This window comes from Eptatretus burgeri, chromosome 5 (genome assembly GCF_056783735.1).
Source record: "Eptatretus burgeri isolate ZD-2024b chromosome 5, Ebu_testis_v1, whole genome shotgun sequence".
Classification (NCBI taxonomy): Eukaryota; Metazoa; Chordata; class Myxini; order Myxiniformes; family Myxinidae; genus Eptatretus; species Eptatretus burgeri.
The window spans coordinates 18,300,313-18,327,786 of record NC_140965.1 but is presented as its reverse complement, the minus strand read 5'-3'; the positions used below and the strand labels follow the sequence as shown (position 1 = coordinate 18,327,786).

At 45.0% G+C, this 27,474-nt stretch overlaps 1 protein-coding gene across 2 annotated transcripts in view; it reads left to right on the top strand.

Moving 5' to 3' along the window:
• The window catches only part of LOC147025946 (solute carrier organic anion transporter family member 1C1-like), a 110,073-nt gene that overhangs the window by 46,247 nt on the left and 36,352 nt on the right, over positions 1–27,474 (top strand). For both annotated transcript variants that reach the window (XM_085880877.1, XM_085880879.1), the window contains exons 5-7: positions 53–150; positions 13,251–13,406; positions 19,128–19,226. In XM_085880877.1, the coding sequence (XP_085737003.1) occupies positions 53–150; positions 13,251–13,406; positions 19,128–19,226 (353 nt within the window). The remainder of the gene's footprint in view (positions 1–52; positions 151–13,250; positions 13,407–19,127; positions 19,227–27,474) is intronic.

The window sequence follows — 27,474 nt, the reverse complement described above, 5'->3', positions numbered from 1 at the left end:
AATATTTATCTTAGAAATGCATGCACGACTGTGTGTGTGCGCATCTTTGCAGGTACACGTACGAGTCGATTTCTGCGGGTGTGGTCAATGTGAGCAAAAGTGTTTGTGAAACCGAAAATCCACCACATACAAGCACAGAGCACATACTCGGTAAGGAGAACACAACACTGGCACAAAGGCCTGGGCCGACAGGAAATGGAATCAAACTTTGTGAGTTAAATTATGGAACAAAACAACCATGAACTTGAACTAGATGTAAAAATCGCACCTGTGTCCGAAGGAAGCGGCGCAGTTTGGCATTTTAATTATGAAATAGGCAGAGCCTAGAAACCAATGAAACTCTTTACAATTACCCTTTAGAAACCTTTAGAACCCTTAAGAATTAAACATGGTGGGTTAGGTGACATGACCTTAACCATCATAGCTCATAAACCACCCTCAGGCCTGATAAGGTTTCCTTATCTGCTGTTTGTTTTATTTGGGGTCAATGGGTTACTTTTAAAGTGAAAACGTTTATTGGAACTCTAACTGTAGATTTCCATTAAAATTACTTCTCTGAGGGTGCTCCTCGTCCATAAGGTCTGATTTCGTCCACCGACCCAGAAAGCTATCTTTCACCACAGAAAGCCATTTTCCTTTCATTGGTGTCAGGAGAATATTGGAGTGATTGGTTACTTGCTACACGGATTACGCCGGTACCCTATGGTGGGTAATGATAGACATCAAAGGGTAATGAGGCCACAGTTTGACTATAATTGACCAATGTGCAAAAAGTTTGCCATCAATTTCCCTGGAGATGTATCGTGATCACAAGAAAATGTGAAATTCACCAATTGCTTTTCAGTTCACTAACCAGGAGCTTCCTGCTCAGCAGTTGGATTTGGAAATGTGTTTATTCCAATGAACTACTTGGCATTCTTTGTAATATTCATCTAGGCAATGAATGAAATTGTCAATTATTTTGAAGAGGTCATTCATGGACTTTTGTTATAGCCTGGTGTTGGCGGAGTGGTTAGGGTAGCGGCTTGGGATCCAAAAGGTCCTGAGTTCAAGCCCCGTTGGCCGCTTGAATTAATACACACCAGGAGGTTGACTCAGCCTGTCATCTTTCTGAGGTCGGCGAAGTGAGTACCAGTGTACTGGGCCCGGTGTATGCCCTGGTTAGAATAGGTGTACCATATCCCTGTGTCGTAAGAGGAGACCAGGGTTCCGTCAGGAAGGGCATCCTGCGTAAAACCTGTGCCAAATCATAATGCAGATCATAACGGATGATCCGCTGTGGCGACCCCTCACGGGAGCAGCCGAAAGAAGAAGAAGAAGATTCATGGACTTTTGATGGACATTTTGATGGACATTCATGTACATTCATGATAGCTTACCATGGCATTTTGTGGGGCACACCAACAGGAGGTAAAAAAAAATTATAACCACAAGCTATTCAGTCCATTCCATCCAACGTATGACTACCTTTTAAAACAGTCGCTACTGTTTAACAATAAACTGAAAGAAATTTGGAGGAAACCCGATCTCCTTGAGGCATTCTATGTTTATTGTGTCAACCACAGCTGAAAGGATCTGAGCCATCTCGACGTGCTCGGTCTCAAAGTAGGCCGCTCGCGAGGCCACAGTGATCTTTAGCTAATAAAGGTGCTTAATCGAGTCTTTGCCCATGAATGATGATTCCCATTGCTTGTCAGATTTTTCTAGCCATCAGATTATATGTGGACTGTATATGGATTGTGTATAACTTGTAACTTGGAGCCTCATATGTGATTTTTCCCGGCCATGGCTTCAAGTGCGACATACAATATTTCCCCCGACATCCATAAGGTGCAATTGTGACCTATATTTGATGCATAACCCCATTCCGAACTGTTGCTCACATTGTTTAATACTCACCTGAGGGAAAGTTGGAGAAAATTAAACTAGGAAGGTCAAACTGGTGTCAAGTTATGGGTATCTGTGCCAAGGATAACCCAGAATTCACCGCGGGAAGTGGCTGTATGTCGAGTTACACCCGCGCTTGACCCAACCTCCCTACCATATGGGCACCAATTGAATATTTATTATTATTATTATTATTATTATTATTATTATTATTATGGTGATTAGTTTATTGATGTTAAACTGTAATAAATGTTTGCATTACAATTATAAAGTCCATTAGAAAAAAGAAATGCAGTTTACTGCTGTTTCAAATACTTTTGGAAGATTTTACATTATGCATTGCATTTGCATTTGGAACAGTGTCCTCTGCAGGAACATTTGATTCGCTCTCAGCAGGTCTTTGAGACCTCAGGAATTGTCATCCAAACTGGCCCTTCGGGATTATTCCACCTTGGTCTGGGCAAAGTCTTTTGGAGAAGGGACATTTTGCATAATGGGGATGCTTGTCCAGATGCTGGCCTGGAAGACTGCCCACTGAACATGCTGATTTCGTGCATTCTGTGTTGGTGGCAGTTTTTTGTGACAGAAGTTATTTTCTTGCTTCATTGAGAGAAGTCAGTGGGCTGCTTTTATCATACAGAACAATGATGAGTCTTCCAAGCCTCTTGAAGTGAACAGAGTGCATGGATACCAGCTCAAAAGGATGATCAGCCAGATAAACGAAGTTCTCTGTGACATCTGGGTAGGCTTGTCAGGCTGGCTTCTTGCCCTTGTCCCTGACTTTACACAGTCCCCCAATGTGATATACACAGTTTTGTTTGGTGGAAAACTGAATCCTGCAACTTCACAGTTCAGAAAGGCGAATAACTCCCTCTTGTTTGCAGAGTCCCGCAGGAAGTCCATCCCGTTGCCTGGTAGCTTTGCCTGGCCTGGTACTTTCCTTTGCACTCCCTTTCCTCTTTTCTCCCATGTAGACTCCTTCAGGCTATCTGGAATGTGTGTCTCACACAATATCCAGCCTATTAGCATCCTGTAACTGCCTTTCCAAGGATGGTATGAATGCCTTGTTTGCATACTCACTGAAGGTACTGATACCTGTGGTGGGAAGGCAGTGAACTATAGCAGCAGCATCCAAGATTTTACAGCCAACCAACGAAGGTTGATCAGGTTGTACAGGGTGTTCTAGACATCTCAGCAATTCTGACTTCATAGCTGGCAAATAGAGGTCGTATTGTATTTCATGGGAGAAGAAATCATTCAAATCACCATCTCTGTGTGCAGGCCACCAAGCATAACCGCATGCACTTTCTCTCCATGAGTGGACATTTCCACTATACAAATTTTGCCAAGGCAAACAGAGGCTGGCTGGTCAAAGGTAGAAACTGGGATTTGTCCTGGGTTGAGAAACTTTTGCTTCCCTTACGACATGCATGCCATGCTTTAATCATGGCTGGTGTGACAGCTGTCTCACAGAACAGGGGGAAAAGTGCACACAAAGCTGAAGAGTCATCTGAAGGAGCTTGTCGAGAAGCATGATACGCTGCCCATGCAATAGCATCTTTTCTGGAGAGTTCCTTCTTTAATTTCTGATTGGGCAGTCATGAGTGTTATTTTTTTTTTTTTTTTTTTGTATACCTTGGTCGAGGCTCGTATGAGAGCTAACACACAACTCACAGCAAGGAGGCATGAGACAAGAGGGGCGGGAGTGGAAGGGCCAAAACATTGGGGAACAGACACAGGTGAACTGTGGAAGGGAGAGGGATGGGGATGGGACGGGGAACATGGCGAGGAGAAGATGGACATTACAGGGACTTTCAGGAAGGAAAGCAGGAGAATTGAAGGAAGTGGGCTTGGGTGGATTATCGGGGTAGAAAAGATCGAGGATTTGGATGGGGGAAGATAAGAGGTGGTGGTGAACAGCTGTTTTGAAAGCCTGGAGGGAAGAATGGGAAAGAATAGAGTGAGGAAGTTTATTCCAAAGGCGGGAAAAAAGAGGAATGAAAGAGTGAAGATGAGCAGTGATTCGTGATTTTGGTAGTTTTACCAGAAGGGGGTTGTTGGCGGACCTTGGAGCGCCCTGTGGAAATGTGGTTGGGACAAATCGCAGAGAGAGCAGGGGGGCAAGGCTGAGAGGAGTCGGTAGAAGACAGAAAGACCACCGACCAACCTGCGGTGATTGAGTGAGAGGCCCAAAGACTCAGCTTCATTGCGGGAGATGCCAATGATCTTAAAAGCCCTGGTTTCGACAGCGTGAAGTCGAGAAAGGTGGGAGGCAGGAGCACCAGCCCAGAGGGGAGAGCAGTACTCCATCAGGCTACAGACAAAAGCTTTGTAAGTGGTCAGGAGCTCAAGAGGGCCGAGGAAGGACTTTGCACGATTTGAGGATTCTCAGTCGGCGACTGGCTTTTGAGTGCAAGGTTGGAAATGTGACTTTCCCAGGAAAGGTCATGGCAGATAGTGAGACCCAGAAGCTTGAAAGAAAAGACTTCTTCCAGAGGATTGTTGAGAAAGTGGATGGGGGGGTTTTGTAAACAGTCCTTTCGAAGAGACATAGTGAGAGTGTGAGATTTGTGTGGATTGAAAGACATGTTCCACGTGTTGGACCAGTTTGTGATTTTATCCAGATCTGCAGTGAGCGAAGAAGCTGCTGCTTGCCGGTCTGAGGGATGACAGATGGTACGGCAGAGGGTGGAGTCATCGGCAAAGAGAAATAGAGGATTTTCCAGAGAGTCCGAGAGATCATTGATGAAAACCAGAAAAAGAACAGGGCCCAGAACGCTACCTTGAGGAACTCCAGCCTGCACAGGAAGAGGGGATGAAAGAACTCCATTTAGGGCCACGCGTTGACTGCGACAGGAGAGGAAGTCTGCGAGCCATGAGTGGAGATGGCCTTGAATACCATGGGAAGAGAGTTTGGTGAGTAGGGCAGGGTGCCAGACTGTCAAAAGCACGTGATATGTCCAGGGATACGGCTCGGATTTCCTGTCTGGCATTGAGGACCTCCATCCATTGATGGGAGAGCAGTAGCAGCATATCCAGGGTAGAGTGACCTGGTCTGAAACCAAATTGATGATTGGAAATCAAGCCATTGGAGAAGAGGAAGGATTTCATGTCTGAAGCGATGATGGATTCCATAACCTTGCTGATGATTGGGAGAAGGCTGATTGGTCTGTAGTTACAGGGATCTGTTTTTGCACCTTTTTTATGCAGGGCAGTGATGTTAGCAGATTTCCAAGCAGATGGCAGATGACCTTGGGAAAATGAAAGGGTGAATAGAACAGAGAGAGGGTGAGCAAGAGCAGAAGAGCAGGCTTTGAGGACACGTGGGCTGATGCCGTCTGGACCGGTTGCAGAATCTGACTCGAGGTTTGAAAGCAAGCTCTCCACCTTGTCAGGAGAAAAGGATACAGAGTCCAGGGACAGTTCGGTGCGACTGGGTAAAGTGGGTAGAGATAGTGATGGGTTTGGGACACAAGATTTAGCTGCAAACACCGAGTTTAGACATTCAGCTTTATCACGTGTGGAATCAGCAGTGCGGCCATTTGAGGTAAGGGAGGGGATGGAGGGGGAACATACACCAGAAACAGATTTGATTAAACGCCACCAGGATTTTGAGGAGGGAGAGAGGTTTGAGAGTTCAGAGTTGAGATGAGAAAGATGTTGTTTTCTGGCTCTCCTGAGGGTAGATACACACTTGTTCCGAGCTTTGTGGAAAGAACTGAGATTGCTCTCAGTTGGGTTTGCTTTCCATGAGGCAAAGGCAAGTTGTTTCAGGACAACTGCCTCGCCACAAGCTTCAGTAAACCAAGGGCGGGAGGAAGGGTAAGACAACTGAACACGAGAGGGGATAAATCTGTGCATGAGGGAGAGCAAGTTTCTTTGAAAGAATTCCCAGGATGAGTTGATGTTTGAGAAAGTAGTGATAGGAGACCAGTCTGTAAGTTTGATGGCTGCTCGGAGACCCTGCCAGTCGGCTTGAGTGAAATGCCAGACTCGACGGCGGTGAGGTGGTTCTCTGATAACAGCCAGAGAGATGTCCACTTTAACAAGGACGTGGTCAGAAGAACCAATTGGAGCGAAGGAAGAGCAGCAGATATTGTCAGGGAAATTTGTCAAAATCAGATCCAGAAGAGATGGAGTACCATTGGTTGAGATCCGGGTCGGGAAGTTGACCGATTGAGTCAGTCCCAATGAGTCACAGAAAGCTTTTGCTGATGTCCCATGGCAGGTGAGAGAGGTACCCACACCTAGCCAACTGGCGTGATGACAATTGAAGTCGCCACATAAGAGGAAGAGAGAGTTTGGATGAGAAGATAGAAGATGGTCTATGTTTTCGGAGAGTGAGGTGTAGATGGAGTCATCACTGTTCGGTGGACGGTACAGTACACATATAAACATGAGGTGGGAGTGGAGGGGAAGCCGAAGCCAGAGGTATTCCTGGGGGCGTGGGGGGGGGTGAGAGCAGTGCACGGAGAGTGAGGAATAGTCTTTGATGAAGAGAGCAACACCTCCACCAGGACGAGGCTCAGGTCTGTCATACCGTAAGAGGGAGCAGCCAGGGAGAGATACTTGGGAGTCAGACACGTCTTGGGAGAGGAAAGTTTCTGTTAGCAGATTATGTCTGGTTTGTCAGTGGCAACCTGTATGGAAAGATCTGAAAGGTTTGAGCAAAGGTCCCGGATATTTGAGGTCCACACTGTTAATGAAGAGGGAGGGGGGGAGGCTTTGGGTGCAGGAGGTGGAGGGGGGTGGGGAGGGTAGGACGAGGGACGAGGGGGAGGTAAGGAGGGTTGCTGAAGGAGTGTGGGGTATTGCAGAATAGCGAGGGGAGGGGGCCGAATGAGGAGGAGAAAAGGCTCTGTGGTGCTGGGAGAGAGGGGGGACAAGAGACAAGGAAGATGGCAGTTGAGGATTTGAGGAGGTGGAGTGAAGAGATGGAGGTGAGAGGGCAGTGGAGGGAGGCAGGTTGGTGGATGAGAGGGGGGCAACTTTGAGAAGGAAGAGTGAGGGGGATGAAAGGTGGGAGAAAGGTGAGGGGGAATTTTGAAAGAGGTGAGAGGGAGGCTTGGAGGGAGAAGAGTGGGATGGTTGCTTTGAGAGTGAGAGTGAGGGGTGAGGGGGGTGAGTTGGCACTGAAGTTGGAAAAAAAGAATGGTTGATGGAAAGCGAGCATCCATGACAAACTGTGGTTTTTAAAAGTTTTAGGTCAGAGATGCGATTTAACACAATTCTTGATGGATGCAATGAAGGCGAATTCAGAGCATGGAGAGAAGAAGCGCTGTAATCGTTGGATTTTTTAGGCAAGGAATGAAGGAGAGGTCGAAATGAGGGCAGTCTGTTAAAATAGCAGAAGAGTAGTGCATTGTGAAACAGTAAAGAGTACCACATGTGTGAGAGAGGAAGATGAAGCATTATAAGATCGTTTTTGTTGTTAATATTAATGTATGAGAGAGTTCAACAGATTAGGTCATGGAAGTGTAAAAAAAAAAAGAAATCGAGGAAGATGAGGAGGAAGTTAAGAGGAAGAAGAAGTCGCAGAATCGGGAGAAGGTGAGCGTGTTGTTGTTGTTGTTGTTGGGTATATATATATATATATATTTTTTTTTTTTTGAGATAAGAAAGAGATTAGTTGGGAGAATGGGGGATGTTTGGAAAGTGGGGAGGATGAAAATTGAAGGTAATGGGGAGGATAGAAATTGAAGGTAATGGCGAGAAAAAACAAACAAACAAACAAAAAAAAATCGATCGAACACCGAGTGGAACCGGTAGGCCTCAAGCCTAGGACTAGGCCTCAAACACCAGGTAAGAACGTCGACATAAATACTCACAAAATAGCACGATTTTTGAAACAAAACCGAACTAGGAACACACATTAACATGTAGGTGAGAAAATTAAACAGTTAAAACGGGACAAATAACAACCGGAACTTAACTTTGAGAACGTCAGCAGGGAGCCCCGAAGGAGACCTCTTGCCGCTCAAAACCGGAACCGGAAGTCCGGAACAATTTGAGAGTATTGTAGTGCTTAAATATAGATTCCTTGACCTGAAAACACCCTGTGTTGACACAATGTGACCTTCCTTGTGATTTTACAAACCGAGATAAGTGGCACTTTCAGAAAAATGTCGGCCATCTTGAATTTCTGTGATTTACGGGAACACCGGGCAAAACTCATGAGGGCTCCCCCTCCAAAATGAATTAACGTATATTAAGGAATCCTGTGTCAAATTTGGTGCTTTTATCTGGCTGGTAATGATTATTTGGGAAAATGTCGTTCAGCCACCCAAGTTTGACATTTTCTGTTTTACCAACAGCCCTTTTAATGTACGTGGTGGTCTAATCTCTTCAAGTTAATTATGTGGGAAGCACTCTTTGTAGTACAATTTTTTAATGGCAATTCTGGTAGTGTCAGGAGCAGAAGTATCAGAAAGAAGTTTTGCACTAAAAAGTTGAACACATAGTTAACTACTTTGTCATAACCCTTGAAGTGTTATATTTAAGAAGCAGAGGTACCCAGCATTGCCCCTCCTCCTACCCCTTCCCTCCCTTATCCCACCGCAAACTCTCCCTCCTCCCATCCCCATCCCTCTGGAATCCCAACACCTCCCTCACTTTTCCACCCATCCCCTCCTTCCTCCCGACTAATTAATTACGGCTTCACAATCAAGCGGATTTTTGTTCATTTACTTCACACAATATGTGAATTACAAGTCCATAAGTTTGTGTATAAGCCTTGAAAAGTCAGGCGAAAACCAAAAGTTAATTTTTTTAAAAATGAAAGACTACTATTTTCTCTTCTCTGCATTGTGAGAAATAAGGAACATAACTTCAATGGGTGGTGAATATGAGGCCGCTGCTGTGATTGCTGCAAACAAAACATGCATTACCTCGTTTGAGTTGTAATCAAAATGTACCTTTGTTTCCTCAAAACAGTACCTTTATTTAATGATAGAAGTCACGTTGTTCAGTCTTCAAATGTACATCACAGGCAGCTATGAACCCTCAGAGCTATGCAGAGCGAAAAAGGTGGCCATGATTTCTGGGCAGCTGGAGGAAAAGGCATGGCCTGGCTAATGGGCAATGCTTGTGATGCTGGGGGAGAGAGGGGAAGGCGTGGCTGGGCGGTATTTATGGGCAGAATGGGCGGTATTTATGACCCACAAACATAAACTCAGCTTTATATGAAAGAGCATTTAAAGATTCATTTGTAAGTTTTGTCTGACTCCTTTCAAATTTTTCCAATAGTTGAATTCTTGGTAAGAGGCAGTTAATTTCCACGACTGTTCTTTAAACTTCCTTCCTCCCTTCCTTTGGTCGTCCGTCGCAGAGGACAATTACCATGGGGGAATATGGGTTAGCACCTGCTTGTGTGATAATCACTGAACAACAAATTTCAAAAATTTTTTTTTACTGGAGATGTGTAAAGTGATTAAGACTAATTTGGGTACGCTGATTTCAAAAATCATAACCGTTTTGCTGTATCACGTCAGGATTTTCAGGAACAGAAATATTCCCATTGCCTAGAAGTCAGGATTTCAATGAAATTTACATATGTCTTTAACATGTCTATTTCGTACAATTGTTGTTAACTTGTGTTATATTTCTTTCTTTCAGATAAAGATGAGTAGGCGTTCCTGTACCAATCATCCTGACAACTTCTGTTATGTCTGTGGTCGGTATACCAAAAAAGATCAACAGCGAAGTATATCTACAGCAGTGAAAATGAAGGCCGCCTACTTTCACTACTTCGGGTGTAAGGTGGGGGACCAAGAACAGAGCTGGGCACCACACATCTGCTGCACAAGCTGTCACACAACCTTGACTCAGTGGTTGGTGGGCAAGCGTGCGAGCATGCCATTTGCGGTGCCCATGATATGGCGTGAGCCGCATAATCATCATGATGATTGTTATTTCTGCTGCACAAGCATCGCCGGCTTCAACAAGAAGAATAAAGGTCACATCAAGTACGCTGACTGCGTCTCTGCTCGTAAACCTGTGCCTCATGATGACGAGAACCCTGCTCCAACACCTCCAGCTGATCAGAACATAGCTGTAAGCAGTGGTGAAGAGGATGGTGATGATAAACCTTTTGAACCCGACACTCAAGAATCACACCTTCTGAACCAGGGAGACTTAAATGATCTTGTAAGAGATCTCTCGCTGTCAAAGGCGAAGGCAGAGCTGCTTGGATCAAGGCTGCAGCAGTGGAATCTACTTGAACCTAACACCAAGATATCCTTGTTCAGAGCACGTCACAGAGACATGGCTGAGTTCTTTGAGATGGAAGACACGATGACATTCTGCAGTGACATCAACGGTCTGTTGAAAGAACTTGGGTGTGATCACGATCCTGCAGACTGGCGCCTCTTCATCGACTCGGGGAAGAACAGCTTGAAGGCTGTTTTGCTCCACAATGGCAACGAGAAACCATTAGTCCCACTGGCTCACGCGTTCGGCATGACAGAGACCTATGAGACTATGCGGCAGCTGCTTGATTCCATCAAGTACAATGACTTCAACTGGCACATCTGCGGAGACTTGAAAGTGGTGGCGCTGTTGTTTGGGCTGCAGTCAGGCTACACGAAATACATGTGCTTCCTTTGTCTCTGGGATAGCAGAGACGACAAGAATCACTGGACGAAGAAAGATTGGGAAGAGCGAAAAGAGCATGTACCTGGTCGACACAACGTGAAGCATGTCGCCCTTGTCGACCCAGCCAAGGTTTTCCTTCCACCACTCCACATAAAGCTCGGCTTGATGAAAAGTTTTGTACGGGCAATGGATCTGAATGGGCGTGGGTTTTTATACCTCAAGGAAAAGTTTGGCAACACCTTGTCGGAGGCCAAGATCAAGGCTGGTGTCTTTGTTGGACCGCAAATCTGACAGATTATGAAGGACGAAACTTTTCCGACAACTCTAAACCCCAAAGAGCTGGCAGCGTGGAGGAGCTTCAAAGCTGTGACTGACAACTTCTTGGGGAACGAGCCCGCGGACAACTATGAAGAAATAGTGCAGCAGCTGCTGGAGTCCTTCAGGAAACTTGGCTCCAGGATGTCCCTGAAAATCCATTTCCTACACCAGCACCTGAACTTCTTCCCTGACAACTTGGGAGCAGTCTCGGACGAGCACGGCTAGCGATTCCACCAAGAGATTTCACTCATGGAGACGTGTTACCAAGGGCGGCACAACCCGAACATGATGGGCGATTTCTGCTGGTTCCTGCATCGTGAAACTGACACAGAGCAGCACAAACGCAAAGCCAAATGCCTAAAGCATTTTTAATTACATTCTAGTGGAGTTTTTCTGTAATTTCTATAATTTTGAAGCATTCATGATGAAATAAATGAATAAATGAATTTTTGTAAATTTCATTGAAATCCTGACTTCTAGGCAATGGGAATATTTCTGTTACTGAAAATCCTGACGTGATACAGCAAAACGGTTATGATTTTTGAAATCAGCGTACCCAAATTAGTCTAAATCACTTTACACATCTCCAGTAAAAAATTTTTGTTGTTCAGTGTAATGGGAGGCGAGACAGCATTAGATGCAAAGCCTCTGCTGCAATTTAGGCAAAATATGTTGGTCAGTCAGTTACCATTGCTGACATTGTACCACTGGAGATGAAGGTACTGATATTCATTCATCCTCTCGTTGTTGCTTAACCAACTCGACTGGGTCCAAGACAACAGTTCTCTTCTGTTTTCTGTCCCTGGAAAGTTATTCCCAGTTCTTTACGTTAACATTTGCTTTCTTCAGGTGCCTTTTCACAATGTCTTTGTCGCATAGCTTTTTCCACTCAGGATCACATATGCCCAACTTGAACTCGCCAACAATATTAGTGAGCCGATGCTCTGGAATACTCATGACATGGCTCGTCCATCGAAGTTGAGAAGACGTAATGAACCCCTCAACACTGGGCATCCCAGTTATCCTTAGAACTGTGATATTGGGGACAAGGTCTTGCCATTTGAAATGCTAAATTTTTAATATTTTATTATTTTGGTGTGGATCAAATCCATCCATGTTATTAAAGTGTTATGATACTTGTTTTAGTTAATTCAGGGGGGTGGTTTTGACATGTATCACTGTTGGAATGGTTCTGTCCATCTTACCCTTCCCACAATCCTGACCTGGTTTTATTGAGTCCACATTTAAGTTAGATTTCTTTTCTTAAGAAAACGATTAATGCTATATATAATATATATGTATATATATATATATATATATATATATATTTAAATTTTTGGTTGCATGCACTAGCGCAGAGATAAAGTAACTTTCTCACATCGGAATCACCATCATGGCTTTAGCAGTTATTGAGTTAGGTTGAGCTACAATTTATCATTGTTTTTAGAGGAGGAGAAGAAGTACAATTGGTGATTTAGCGATCTCTCGTTATGGTACTTTAGTGATGTATTCTGGTATCTTTTTAAGTTTTGGTAGTTAAAAGAAAATGCTCCCGAATAAAAGGTTTGACTTTTAAATGTTTATGACTTTATAGCAGTTTATAAGCGTATCGTTGTGTACACATTTGAATGGGCGGCCATTTATTTCTCGTATCATCCCTCTATATGGAGTAATACCGTACTCCATGATAGTTTTTCGTGTTGTATTCCTTTTGGCGATGCGCGAAACTCAGAAGTCATCAAATAAATCCCCACACACATATACATCATGAAAAATATCATGGCAATCACTTGCATGTAGTAAAAGTTCACCTGTTTTATCATTATTGTTATTTAATTGAGATTAAACTAGTAGGATACCGACCACACACAAACACCTCTCTATTATAAGGAAAGTTATGGCCCTTGGAAACACACTCAAATGCACAAACAAACAAACAAACAAAAAAAGGATAACGAGACTACACAAGTTATAAAACACAGGATTAATATAAATCTCTAACTTGGACATAACACGCATTCACAGGACAAAATCAACTTATGGTGAAATTATAGAAGAAGAGGGAGGGGTAACATTCGGAACATCAGTTTCTACTTGCTTCTCACGGCTGTGAGCATTCATACCACAATCAATGTCCTGTTGATTTCCTCCTTTGTTCTACATGTCCGCTGATGAAGATCGACACTAGCCTTCATCAGTAAGACTATTTCGTCATTCTACGGTGAAATTTATGTGAAAATGTTATGGTTCCAATATCTCCTATGTTAAAGTAGGCTACCCAGGAATGCTATGATCTGCAATCACTGGAACACCAACACGAATACGCACGCATGCACGCACACAGCCCTCTCCCATCCCTTTGGCAATGGGTGATGCTAATAAGTGAAGCTCTAATGTTGTTGAGATCAGCATTCTCTACCATTATGACTAACAGTCGCACTTGTGGTGTATAGACACAGAGAGCTGTCAGCACAAGATTCGTTCCAAGATGTGGATACTCGTTTTGGTGGGAAACATGTTGCGGGGCATTGGTGAGACCCCGATTGGTCCTCTGGGTATCTCCTACGTGGATGACTTTGCACGACCCGAGAACAGTGGATTGTACCTGGGTGAGGTTTGCTGATTTCTGCCTAAAAATCATGTTTTCATTACAACACGCATTTCACAATTTCCATCAGTAGACCCCCCCCCCCCATGCAATGAATCTTTTCGCATACATTACAAACATTAAGCACATCTGGCATCTTCCTGTAATTTTCATTAGATGAGGCCATTATGAATAAACTAAACAAATGAGGTCAACTGTCCACACAGTTCAATGGGCGTTGGTTATGATTCCACCCCTGTCTGATTGTCTATTTGCTACTTGCAAAAATCAAAGATTTTTCAAGTATATTGGTTGGTCGCGTGTGTTTATCTGTCTGTTTGTCTGTCTGTCTGGATGCAATTCACCTTCAGGTCACAATTTTAAACCGATTTTCGCAAAACTTCACCAAATGGTAGAGTTGGTCATAAGCAAGAGGCCTATTGATTTTGAGGTCAAAAGGTCAACAACTTAAGTCTCTTTCTGAAATCACCAATTTTCATCAGATTGTCTTGAAATTGAAGAGAAGTTGCATATTTGGTCATTGAATTCAACCATCAATTACTTTTCAGGTCAAATTTGTTTGTTGGGATTTCGCAAGTATCGTGCTCTGCACAACTTCTTTCTTGCTTCTTGCAAAGTCGAAAATTTGCAGGTATATTGGTCGGTCGACTTTGTTATTCTGTGTTTGTTTGTTTGTTTGTCTGTCAATTGCCGACAAGTCACAATTCTAAACCAATCATCATTAAACTTTTCCAAGTTGTAGAGGTAGTCACAACTGAGAAGACTTGATTTTGAGGTCAAGTTTCTAAAATTATCATTTTTCATCTGATTGACTTGAAAGTTGAACAACATTTGCGTATTGGGTCACTGAATTAGGAAACTAACTATTTTTGATGTCAAAAGGTCAATTCAAGGATGGAATTTCTAAAATCATCATTCTCCATCCAATTAACTCCGATTGTTCAGCGGGGCAGGCTGTGTTTCGTCCTTCAGCCTGTAGACATAGCTCGACCCACTGTGAGGTGGAGTGGTTCGGTGGTTTGAGCTGTTTTACCCTTACGCCAGTGGACTCTGTCCGACACGCGGTGAGGTGGAGTGGTTTGGTGGGACGGAATGCATTTCGCCCTTGGGCCTGTGGACTCGGCTCGGTTTTTCCTGTGGTTAGGCCCTACATGACAGGGTACTGGCAGATCGAGAGTGTGAGGCTTGGCAGAGTCTGAAGACGGGGAGGATTGTGTGAGGAAGATGAGGAGTGCAAGGGAGTCGAGGGTCAAACTGTGGGGTGGGAATTGAATGTGTGAATTGCTGTAATTATTTTGAAAATTTAGATTTTTTAAAATAATTTTTTACTTTGGTGAGGGAGAAGTTAAGTGAGTCTGGTGAGGGAGGAGGCGAGCTGCAAAAGAGATGTGTGCATGCATGTGCGTGCGTGCGTGCGTGTGTGTTTGCGCACACGCACATGATGGGGACAGCAGGCTCGAGTAGTAGGTCCAGCAGGTTACCCAGGACATTGCAGCTGATTGATAATCTGAACATCCCAAATTATCCAAGATGGTACTGGCTCTGTCAGGCAGGCAGCGATTCAGAAGTGAGGTCCGGCTAGGTAGTTTGAACGTGGGATCAATGGGGGGGGGAGGTGTCAAAGTGGTGGAGATGATACAGAGAAGGAGTTTGGAAGTGTTGTGTGTGCAGAGGCAAATGGTGTGTATTATGTTGCTCGATGTGCTACAAATGGGAATGACTGAGGCAGAGAAGCAGGAATTCAGGGACACACTGGAGAAGATAATTGGAATGGTTTGAGCTGGAGGTGATGCTGTGCATTGCGGGGGAATTTAACGTGCACATCGGAGTAGCAGAGTCGGGTGAAGAGGAATGTCTTGGTAAATTTGGGTGGGGAATGAAGAATAGAGAGGGTCAAGAACTGGTGGAGCTGGTGGTGAAGAATGGGATGGCCACAGCTGGTTAATTCTTTCAAAAGTGGGAAAGCCACAAGATTACCTATAGGAGTGGATGGCATAGAACAGAATTGGATTTGGTGGTGGTAAGGAAACGACAGTTGTGGAGGGTAAAGGATTGTAAGGCATTGGTGGGAAAGCATGTTACCATCCAGCACAAGCCTGTGATGTTTGTGGTACAGATGGGGAAAAGGAGGGAGGTTAAGGGCAGGGGTCGGAAGATTATTCGTTTGGGGAAGTGGAGGAAAAACAGCCTTACAGGATAGAAGGAGAGGTTGAGGGCTCGGTATGAACAGCTTCACGAATAAGTAGAAGGTTTGGAAGAAGTATGGAGAGGCGTTTATGGGAATTGCAGACGTTTTGTGTGGAAGGACATCAGGGAAATGTGCATCTTCAAGGGATAGAAACCAATTTTGGTGGATGGATTAGGTAACGAAGACAGTTGGCGAAAAGGAGGTTTGGAAGATATTAGAGAAGATCAAGGATAGGGGGAGGCAGCACGAAGCGGGGTTGCTGCACCTGTATGGGAAGAAGAAGAAAGCAGCAAGGAGAGCTATGGATATAAAGGCGAGGAATGATATGGAAGTGGCGGTGTATAATAAGCTGGAAGAGTATGGTGGGAGGAAGATCGTTTATAAATTGGCTCATGACAGAGATGAAGATGGTGAGGACATGAAGTGTGGGGGTGAGGGGGGGTAGGGGGAAGTTATTAAGGATGGTGGTGGGAGGCTCGTGACAGAGAGCGGTGCAGTAGGTGTGGGAAGGATATTTCAAAGAGCTGTTGAACAGGGAAGGAAGAAATGGCGAGCTGGAGCTACCGTGTTATTAGAGGAGAAAGTGGAGTTGGTGGAGATCATGGAGGAGGAAGCGTGGATGGCATTGAAAAGGTTGAAGAAAGGAAGTGCATCAGGCATTGATGAGGTGTGTGCAGAGATGATAAATGCAGTGGAAGAAGTCAGAGTCAGTTGGACGAAGAAGCTGTTGAATATCTATACATCAGCGAGGGTTCAATTCTGGAGGATTGGAAGACAGGGTTAATTGTGTCGATATGGAAGGGGAAGGGCGATGTTCAAGATCTGCGGAAGTATCGAGGCATTATGCTCCTAAGTCATGTAATGAAGGTGCTGGAGAGGATTTTGGACAGGAGGATAAGGAAGTGTGTGGAGATGGAGATTGGAGAAGAACAGCAGGGGTTTAGAAAGGGTATGATGGATGGGATGTTCGCCCTGAGACAGCTGATTGAGAAGATGTTGGAGGTGCAAGGTGGGATGGCATTGGGATTTGTGGACCTGGAGAAGGCCGACAACACTGTCCCAAGAGAGATGGTGATGGCGTCACTGAGATGGATGGGAGTGCTGGAAACAAAAGTCAGGTTGGTGGAAGGGGATGTACCAGGGTGTTTCAAAAAGAGTGATGCAAATTTAAATGTTCATTTACAAAGAAACAGAAGCCTCAATGTGAACCAAACCTTTCTTGAAAGCTTATGATATGGTATTTTCTACCACTGATTGCTATTACAGAAAGTCACTGCCAGAGTTAGTGAGAGCCCAAGGTCTGAAATTGGAATTTACACAAAAATCTTGTAATTTACATTCTCGATGTGTGCCCCTCCGTGGTTAGACAGGCATTGATCCTGACTCCAATGTTCTGTCCAACTTCCCTGTAGGGGTCATGTGGCAATGCCTGGAGGTAGTCTGACACCTCCTGCTTCAGATCATCCAGTGTGGCAGGGCGGTTGGTATCCATCCTTTCACTGAGTCAATTACACATATCAAGTCTCCTCCTCATGTCATCTTGACTCAGTTTATGCTAGTTGAGATGATGTATGGGAAAAGCTTCAGTTCCTGAGTGAGGATACGCCAGACTGATGTTGGTTTTATGCCGAGTTCCCGGGAGTGCCGGCGGTGGGACTTCTTGGAACTGTCCACTACAGAATCCCGCACAGTGTCGATGTTGGTTTGTCTCTTGGTTACTGATGCTCTCCTGCCACTGTTACCCTTGCTCTGGTTGTGCACTGTGCCCTTGTGCTCAAAATGTTTCACAATACATTAAATGGCACAATTTGTTTGTCCATCACATGTTCTGAGGTCGTATTCCTGACAGAACCTCTGGCGGGTGTCTACATATGATTCAGTCTCATACTACAGAGCCACCACTTTTGTCTTCTGCTTCACTGTCAATGGCATAGTTAAGCTACGGAGCTGGAAATCCCAGGGAACAAATCCCATGATAACACAACTAAACCATGAAAAGGAAAATGGTATCGGTCAAAAAGCAAATAAATGGTAGGAAGTCAAAGTTGTGTCAATCTTTTTGAAACACCCTGTACAAGGGAATGAAGGGAAGAGTTTTGGTTGGTCCTAGGATGTCTGGAGAGTTCAGCATGAATGTTGGTTTGAGGCTGGGGAGCTCTCTCAGCCCACTCATGTTTATCATGGTGATGGAGCTGTAAAGCAGGAAGGTGAGCTTGAGGGGAAGTACTGGGAGGATGTTTTATACAGACGATCTGATTGTTGTGGTGGAGAGTGGGGGAGAGATGCAGGAGGTACTGGGGGAGTGGAAGGAGGAATTTGGGAAGCATAGGCTGAAGATGAGTTTGGAGCCGACTGAGGTGATGTGGGTCGGACAGCGGAGAAAATAAATTAATATCAGGTTCGAGGGGAAGGAGATCAGGCAGGGAAATAGGTTTGAGTATCTGGGAGGAACAGTGACTGGGGAAGGTACGTCCGAGGCAGAGGTGCGGAGGAGGATTCCGGTGGGTGTGATTGCATGGCAAAGGGTGGAGGGCATAATGGCAAACAAAAAGATATCAAGAAAATTGAAAGAGAAGGTTCTGATGTCATGTGTAATGCCAGCCTCCCTTTGCGGTCTGGAGATGGTGGCACTGACAGAGAGACAACAACAGAGGCTACAGGTTTGTGAGAACAACTGGGTCAGGAGGATTGCGGGAGTGAAGAGGGTGAATAGAAGGAGGATGGGTGAACTGATATGAGGGAGAGACTTGTGTGCAGATGAGCTTGACGGGGAGGTTGGTGAAATGCCGGATGAGATGGGCTGGACACATGGTGCAGATGGGGGAAGAGAGAATGGTGGAGGATAAATTGAGGGAGCAAGGTAGGAGTAAAAGAGGGAGGTCGCGGTTGAGATGGGAGGATTGTGTGAGGAGGGATATCCATAAGGTAGGCGTGGTTGGAGAGTGGAGGGAATTGGCTGAGGACAGAGGGAGGTGGAGGAGTATCATGGTAAAGGTAGGGCAGAAATTTGGTACCATCGGACCTCACCCCTTATGAAGGGAAGAGGAGGAGGAGGAGGGGGAAGAGGAGAACAACATCTTAAAAAGTTGTGGATGGATTCGGACATAACAAGGTAGATCAGTTGGTTAAGTGACAAGAATAAGGACTATTTGATTTTGGTTTCGGTACAGATCGAGATCTGGCCTATCACTGGGATCCAAAACGTAAACTGTTCAGCCTCATGGAGGTATGTACTTTACCGAGTGCTGTTCTAGTTATTTATGCATTAATCAAAAAAACTTTTGCTGCCAATTTCATTCCCCTTCTCATATAGCCCAACACCCTCTCCCACACCCCCTTCTTCCTATCTCCTCAAACCCAAACAACAAGTTGGCAACCATTGTGCAGGCTTGACGGCCCTATAATGGCATCCTCCAGTGTTGAAGTTCCTCGGAAGGAAACTTTTTTTTTGTGGTTCATCTTGTTGCATTTCTAATTACTGTATATAACAATATTCATTTTTTACTTCTAAATGCTTTGAACATTCCTGCCCAGGTTGCCTTTTCTCTGTTGCCTTAATTGGACCCATTTTTGGTTTTCTCATGGGTTCCTTCACAACAAAGGTCTTTGTGGACATTGGATTTGTACCCATGGGTAAGTCCTGTGTGTGTGTGTGTGTGTGTGTGTGTGTGTGTGTGTGTGTGTGTGTGTGTGTGTGTGTGTGTGTGTGTGTCTGCATGTGTTCGTATTGTTACAAAAATAATAATTCAAGTGTATTTTACTGTGAAGTTTTTTTTTTGATTGGTTGAATGGCATGGTCGATGGTGTACGTAAATATTATTGTTTTGTGACTTCAAATTTAGTGTATACATGATTGGTGTTGCTTTCCACAGAATGGTTTGCCATTTGTGATGTTGGTTAAGTGAAGCGTAGAGAAATGTGAACCAGCTGGAGTTAAAATGGCATGTAATTAGATACATGAGACAAGTCATGGGACACATGTGGACAGATACATGAGACAACACCACACATGACTTTCACACACACACAACTGCTGAGATTGGGTGAAGTGACTTTACTTCCAAGAGCAGTCAAGGAGGAATTTCCTCCTCCCCATGGATGCAAACCTATGGTTGTTTTTTTCTCCATGCTCTATCCTTTAAATGCTGACCATCAAGCAAGGAAGCATCATATACCATTTTTAGTCTTCGGTATGACTTGGCAGGGGTTCAAACTGCTGACCTCCCAGACTCGGTTGGGAAGCTCAAACCATTATGTCACCAAGTTTGGTAAATTAGGATAAAAACTAAACATAACTTTAAGAAACATTTAAACACCCACAGAAATAAAATAAGTGTTGGAGATGAAATGTTATTTTCATAAAAGATTGAAGACTGATATTTGTAATAAGGATGTAAATAAGTACTACTTTTAACACCACTTAGAATCATGCAAACTGAAAAGAAATGCTGGAGATGAACAGTTATCTTCAAATGACCTTATACATTGTGATATTTGTATCAAAGATGTAAAATTAAAAAACACACAAACACTCACCAACATAAAAATAATCTTAATGATAAGGGAGGATTTTAAATTGAATCGAACGACATTGTTTAAAGTGGAAATATTATGACATTATTTTATGGATACTGTTGCGGTTGTGGAAATTGGCAAACCACCATTCAGGTCCCGTAGGTGAGATATCTCTGTAAGTACATGTGTAGTTAGCCCCAAACCCGTTGTTTAGAGGGAATAAATGTGATTCATTCGGGCTGTGACGCTTTGAGATAGCCGTTTTTCTGTTCTATCTTTATTTTGAACCAACCACGCTCCAACCATCACACAACAACAACAACGCCAACAGCCACGATCTTTACCTTCATAACTCGCTCCCGCAAACATCGCATCACCGCCATTCCGAACGGCACCATGGCCATAAACCACCACCATAAACCCTCCACCACCTTCACCTCTCTCCTTTTGCAGCCATTCCCGCACCACCTGTGAGCACCGAGCGTCGGGCTGTCCTGGGCTCGTACAAGATACGCGCCGAGCCGCAAGTGCATAATGCGGCCTTTCTGAGGAGACTTCGGATCAGGAATGCTACACGCCCACTTCTGATCCATCCAATCAGCAAGCGCGGGGCGGTTTGGCCCCGCCTCCAGGCGAGTCTGTGTGGAATTGAGATATGCAAATTCTAGGATCAGAGGAGATTCACGCCCCTTTTTCTCCGTCCAATGGGCGAGCGTGGCTCTGCCCCCGAGCTCGTTCTGATCCGGAAATTTGCATATGGGTTCTCCTGATGGCCTATAAAGTGCCGAGCACAAGGCGAATCTAGGCAGAGTCAGTTTTGGAAGAGCGGAGAGTGGCAGAAAGGCATAGTCAGTTTTGGAAGAGCGGAGAGTGGCAGAAAAGCGAAGAGAGTTTTGGGGCAGAGAGAAGGAAGAGTTGTTGCGCAGGAGTTGTTGTTGCGAGGCAGTTGGAGCACGGAGTGGAGTCGGGAGGCGAGGGCGTCCAGGTGGTTTGCTGCAGTCGGCTGAGGAGAATTGGGGGAAGAGTCCGAGGAGCTCGGGTCCGAGGCAAGGAAGACGGCGGTCGGCGACGAGGTCGCGGTGGAATCGCTCGTCATGGGACCCAAGCAAGCCAGCTATACTCTTTCCCGAGAGCATCAACAATTCCCCCCCCCCCCGCACTTTTTTCCCCCGCGCTGAGATAGTGCGAAAAGGGGGCCCCGTTCCCACCCCACTACAAGCGGTGCCAACGAAACCCGCGAAGGAGCACGAAGACGGGGCACCGCCACGCTGCCACATTTGCGGCTCAGCACAAAGACGCGGGTAGGACCCACCCGGTCTCGCGGACCTGACTGCTCTTTCAGGTCCCGCGCAAATATTGGCCCACAGGCCCCGTCTGCCCCCTTGTCTTTGAGGGTGGCCTTTTCTTTTGTTTCTGTGTAAACGTGTGTGTGTGGTGCCAGTCTGGTGAAGTATAACTGTTAAGTGTTGCCGTGTGTCGGTCTTATTCGGTAGTATCTCTGCGTCATTGTTTCTTTTGTTACATTTGCTTTTTGTGCATAATTGTTTTAATTGTATATTTGTGCTCTCCGTGTGCCGCGGAATAAATGTGCATCATGTTGAACTGTTTTCCCGTTTCGCTTCGTCTTTTCTTTAATTGAATCTCCATCTTGCTTCACGTAAAGGGTTGGTAGTGGGCTTAATACGCCCGATAATTAATCGGAACCGTCGAGGCCGACGATAACACCGCTCGGTTATCCCGATAGTACGGAACGGATCGCTTAAGCGGCCCGTGTCCGGAGTCGACCTGCGGCGAGGTGCGATTGCCCGGTCTACCCTCCGCGTGGGTACTTAGGTAGGTCGAGTTTGGCGAACAACCCTATCCCACGTGGGTGGCCGATTGGCACGATCGTGGTGAGGCTGAAAGGCCCACCCGTGACTAGCTCCCGGCGTTAGTCCAAGAGGGTCACGACAGAATTGTCCGTCCAGTGGGCGACGTGCCGCGATTCGAGTCACGTGGCCGTTCGCACGCCGGCGGGCGCGAATTCGCAACAATACTAAAAAACAAAATCAAGAACAATTGCTGAAGGATTTATTTTAGACTGGCCCTTTCAATGAAAAAAATAATTAAGCATGGGGGAAGAGAACACAGGACTATTAAAATATATTGTTATGGATTTCAGAATCCGGTCTGATGATTGCATCCACACATCCAGGTCCTCAGACAGTTATTTCCTTTAACGCGTGTTCAGATTAGCCCCATCCCCATGTCTAATGGGATTTTAAATGTGATGTGTTGAGAAGAGTAAAGGATAGATCCTCTCTCTTATGGGAAACTTTTTTCTTTACGACAGGCACGTTTACACACATTCCTTTCGTGAGCGCTGATGCCCGCCTTTTTGAGAGCACACGGGTCGTCATGGTAAACGTGCGCAAGTGGGGCGGGGTGAGCTTGGGGCGGACTCTGCGCCCGCCGAGACGGGCCGCAGATATAAAAAGAATTGGAGGTCCGTTCTGAGGGAGAAGAAAGAGAGAGAAGTAAGAGGAGGGAGAAGAGAATGAGAAAGAAAGCAAGAGATGAACAGCTAGAGAAAAAAGCTGGAGTTGAAGCGCACGAGGAAAGAAGTGAACCAGAGAGGAAGCGTGCAAGCGAGGAAGTGTGCAAGCCCGCAAGTAAGCAAGTGAGCGTGTGTTGCGCGTGTGGGTGTCTAACCAGCGCCAACAACGAGACAATTCATCCTTCCCAGTGCTTGAGCAAGCGAGCGCGTGGTGCGCGTGTGGGTGTGAGCAGCACCGACAACGAGAGAGGCACGGGTCATTCACCAACGTGTGAGGCGCGGGTCAGTCACCGACGGACCGTGTGGGTCACTGGATGCCACCAGTTTTGTGAAGTGTGAGGAGTTGCCCATGTCGCAACACCAGGGTCTAAACCCGCAACAGACGATCTCGGTGTCCTCGCAGACATCGACTGTCATTCAAGGCTGTTTGCGAGAGCGTGCACGGCAAGGCTGGGTGCTCGTGACGGACGTGACACACACGCACACATTTCAGGATGTTTTCACTTCACGGACAACTACTCTCTGGTGAGCGAGACGACTCTTCTTCAACCCTCCCCCCGCCCCCCTGAATGATCTGTTGCATACCCTTGTCTGTGTTTAGCTGTAAGTCAACCCCTGATATGCATCTGCTCTTTGTCTCTTTCCTGGCATTTTGATTGATTTTGCTTTGAAATGTATTCTTTATTAACCTTAGAAAATAAAAAGTTATTTTTATTTATTTATTTATTTATTTATTTATTTATTGTATTATCAATAAATCATTTATTGACTTCCAACCTGTCCGTGTTTGTCCTTTCCTTCCATTGATCTAGCATTGTCCAAACCTCGATAGACTGGGAGGTAATTACCACAGATTTGACCAAAAATAGTCGGCACGCACCAGCGGTTAAAACGCTCGGCCACCCTAATTAAAATATAATCGAGATATCATTGGTGCTTTGCCGAGGGCGCGCTCCCCGCTCAGGTAACCACGTGACCTCTCGTTAAACGGAATAATTAGAAGGTCGACACTGGAACTCATGGTTAACCGGGTGACGTTCGTGGTTCTAAAACAACCCACCGTACCACAACGTTAATTGTGAGCTTTGGCCCCAGGTCCGGCTGTTCCGAGGACAAATGGGGATTAATCCCCCTGAATGACAAGCTGGTGTCGCGGTACCCGTGGCCACAACAATATTTTGGAACTAAAGCTATTATGATTTCAAATAACTCAATGGAAGGTATTGAAATTTTAAAAAAATCTATATGTTTGAACAAAATCCTACACTATCTTCTGAAGATTTTCTAGATTGTCAAATTTATGAAGAATTAGATAAGTTTAAACACAAAGTCGAAGAACAAACAGAAGGAAGCGGTTTTAATATTCAGAATCTTATTTTTTACGCACCTTCATCTTATCAAGTCTAAACCTTTAATCACTTCTTCTTGTGTTGAACTCCCAAAATCAATAGAAGACAAAAAAGCAGTAATTAATATTAACAACAATGATGACAAATATTTACTCTGGTCTGTTCTTACTCACTTATAACATGCTCAAGATCATATAGTGTAGTAGATAGGTGAGACAATCTTTCAAATGGTGATGCACCAAAATTGGCAGGAATGCTCATCAGTGACCGCTTTTTTTATTTAAAAAAAGCCTGTGATCCACCATAAATTTCAAGTTGGCCACCATTACCGATGTAAAAAAAAATAAAAAAAAAATACTATTTTCATCATAAAATTTGACAGAATACTCCTATTTGAATGATTTTGGTATCAAATTATATGTTTTTGACGATGCAGAAGCTGAATTTACATCTTTAAATCTCACTAGATGCAGATTTCTATCAGTTCTCACAGAATATATGAAGAATGGCCTGGGATGCAATTAGATATATCAAGATGAATGTCAGTTTTCAACAAACATTTTGTTGTCATTCATTAAGTCATATAAAAGGAATGTCTAATGCACCTTCAGAATTCTAAATCAATTGTTTACCATGACCATGTTACTGTACTATCAGAAAAAATTAAATGGAGTTCAACACTATAATTCTGTTGCCATTTAACAGCTGTGAGTCACTGATCAGATGTTCCATCACGTCAACAATAATACAAGCAATTGACTTATGAGTCTAAATCTATCTATGAAAATGTACTTGTTTCTCCTTGATTATTGTCCTTGCACTTATAACACTTATCAACTTGCAAGTGTTCATGTAACATTAAAGTTTGAGCCTGTTTGTCCTGTGTCTTTGCATTATTTTGTGCACATATTGTCTTTGCACCTAAGGCACTCCTAGAGTCAGAAATACAGATGATGAGTTAATCGTGGCACTGCAGCTGCACAGTGCTACACAGGTGAGACCGAAGCTGCAGCATGTGCACCTCCCACAACATTCCTTCTTGCATCCACCCTTGATCAGCTGCTAACAAGATTGTGCAATGGGTGGCAGCATTCTCCAGAAGATCTGCCACATGTTATCATCCTTTGTCCATCTCCAGTCAGCAATATTTTGGGTTTCTGGTTGGCAGATTGTGGACTGACTCAATATGCAGCCTGCCTGGTAGGCAGCATGCTTGACATGCTGAAGGAGAACTGCTCGAGTGGGGGGAATGGCTTCATCTGGTCTGCTTTCGAGCAAATTGTGACTACAGAATTCTCCAAGATTGCCAGATTGTCATCATCAACCTTTTGTGTGCACTGACTGAGTTTCTTGAAGACATCAGAGGCCTCCGTGCATACATTCCAGGTTTACCATGCAGACTTCTTCCCTTTTCCCCGGAAGGCAGATACAACATCACAACCAGTGAATGCATGGAGGAAGAGAATTCTGTTCCAACTGTGTGACTGAGGTCATGTACAGGAATGTACCTCAGGTTCTGTCCTTGACCAAAAGCCATCCACAGCTTCTGCAGACCAAACTCTTGCAGTGTTGGCAGAACACTGACTGCTACGACTAGAACATCTGTGTCACTGGCTTTGATGATAAGAACTTTTATCCCCTCTGATGCTGCACGTCTGGCATGTACAAAGATGCACGTATCCACTTCCTCATGGGTACAAGGAACCATATCATCCAGGCTGACTGACTGGTTGCTGACCACATCTTCTTCGTTTGTCACGATCATGGTGTTTGATGTGCACATCTCAGCAATCTTGTCAGGCATGAAGGTGAACAACCCAGTCTTGTTGTCATTGTCTCGCACAAGCTCCGCCAGTTATAGGGTATTTTGCCTTTGGCTGTCACTCTCTGTCTGGCCCCCGCATCCTCGCATTGACTTAAGTTTCAGTCTTCAGGGTTGATTGTCTGTAGACATCAAAGACAATGTCTGTTCTGTTTTACTTAGAAGAGTACACTTGTATTGTGGGAAGCACGTCTAACGCTACATATTCCTCAAATGTCTTGGTGGTACTTGGGGACAGAGTGTTCACCAAAGTAGAACCATCGATGGTGATGGCATCAGCCTCTGGTTTGATATCTGGCATGGTGAGTTGAGCCTCAAGAATGGCAGAAAGTTGGGACTTCTGGCAGGTGTGAAACTTTCCACTGTCACTCAACGCAGCTAGGAAGGACTGATTCTCATGCTGAAAGAACTTCTGCTGGTCACACTCTCTGCTCTGGAATAAGACAAAGAGCTTGGAGAAGAGGTGACAGTCCTTCAGTACCTTTACCTTTGAGTAACTAGGAACTGGGTCCTGTTGAAAGAAGTCCATCTTGTTCTTCTTGAACGGATCATAGAATCCTTCACTCTGTAGTAGCCCCCCCATGAATTCCTGGAAGCAGATTCAGCCCCTCTCATAATGTGTGACAATCATTTCAGCAGCACTGGTGTGGGCGATGTCCTTTGTGTCCAGTCTCAGCAGGTTCCCAGTCTCTTCCGGGAAAGGATTACCCATATCCTCCATCACCTGAGTCAGCTTGTCCACTTTCTCGAGGAATGCTCTTTGAGCTCTCGGTGTCTGCCACATTCTGTTTCTTTGGCTTCTGAGGCTGTCTCATACTGAGCAACCAGGTGACTAATTTCGGGGCCAGCTACTATCCATCTTCTCAGAGCTGATGGGTCTTCAGTCACACCAACTGCACCTCCCATCGCCTTTGATGACAGCATTGGCTTGATCATGAGCTTGGTCGATGGCTATTGATGAGAACTCCCGGTCCGATTTATGAACAACGAATTTGCCTTTGCGGAACTCAACAGTAAGCTCGGGGTGTTTCTCATTTTGGATCACCATGTCCCTAAGGTGAATGGGAAGCCACCATGCGTAGTTTACGTTGTTATTGGCAAAGAAGTATGGTATGAGCTCAGACAGGGTGAAGTTGGCTTCCCTGAATGCCCGGATCAGTAAGAGCATCATGAGTTCGATCAACAGCACCAGAATGCAGAACTGAAATTGAAAACTTTGGTGCTTGCGCCTCTCACACCAATCTCCTAAACTTAGCACTGCCTTGGAGCTTCCACGTGCCTCTGTGCAATAATCAGTATAGGCTGCCTTCAGCAGGTTTTAAAGGCTGCTCAACGACTTGGAGCCATTGGTGAGAGTTGAGTTAGTAGTGAGGACTAGTGCCAGGAGTCCATACAGAGGATGTGGTTGACTTCTGAAGCAAAAGTTTGGCCCACTCTTCTTGTGCAAACTGCTCCAGTTCTCCCAAATTTGAAGAGTGCCTTCTCCCAACTGCTGTTTTCAGATCCCCCCACAGGTGTTCAATGGGATTTAGATCTGGACTCATTGCAGGCCACTTCAGAACAGTCCATCGTTTTGTCTTGAACCATTCCTGGGTGCTTTTTGAAGTGTGTTGGGGTCATTGTCCTGATGTAAGATCCATGACCTTTGATGAAGACCCA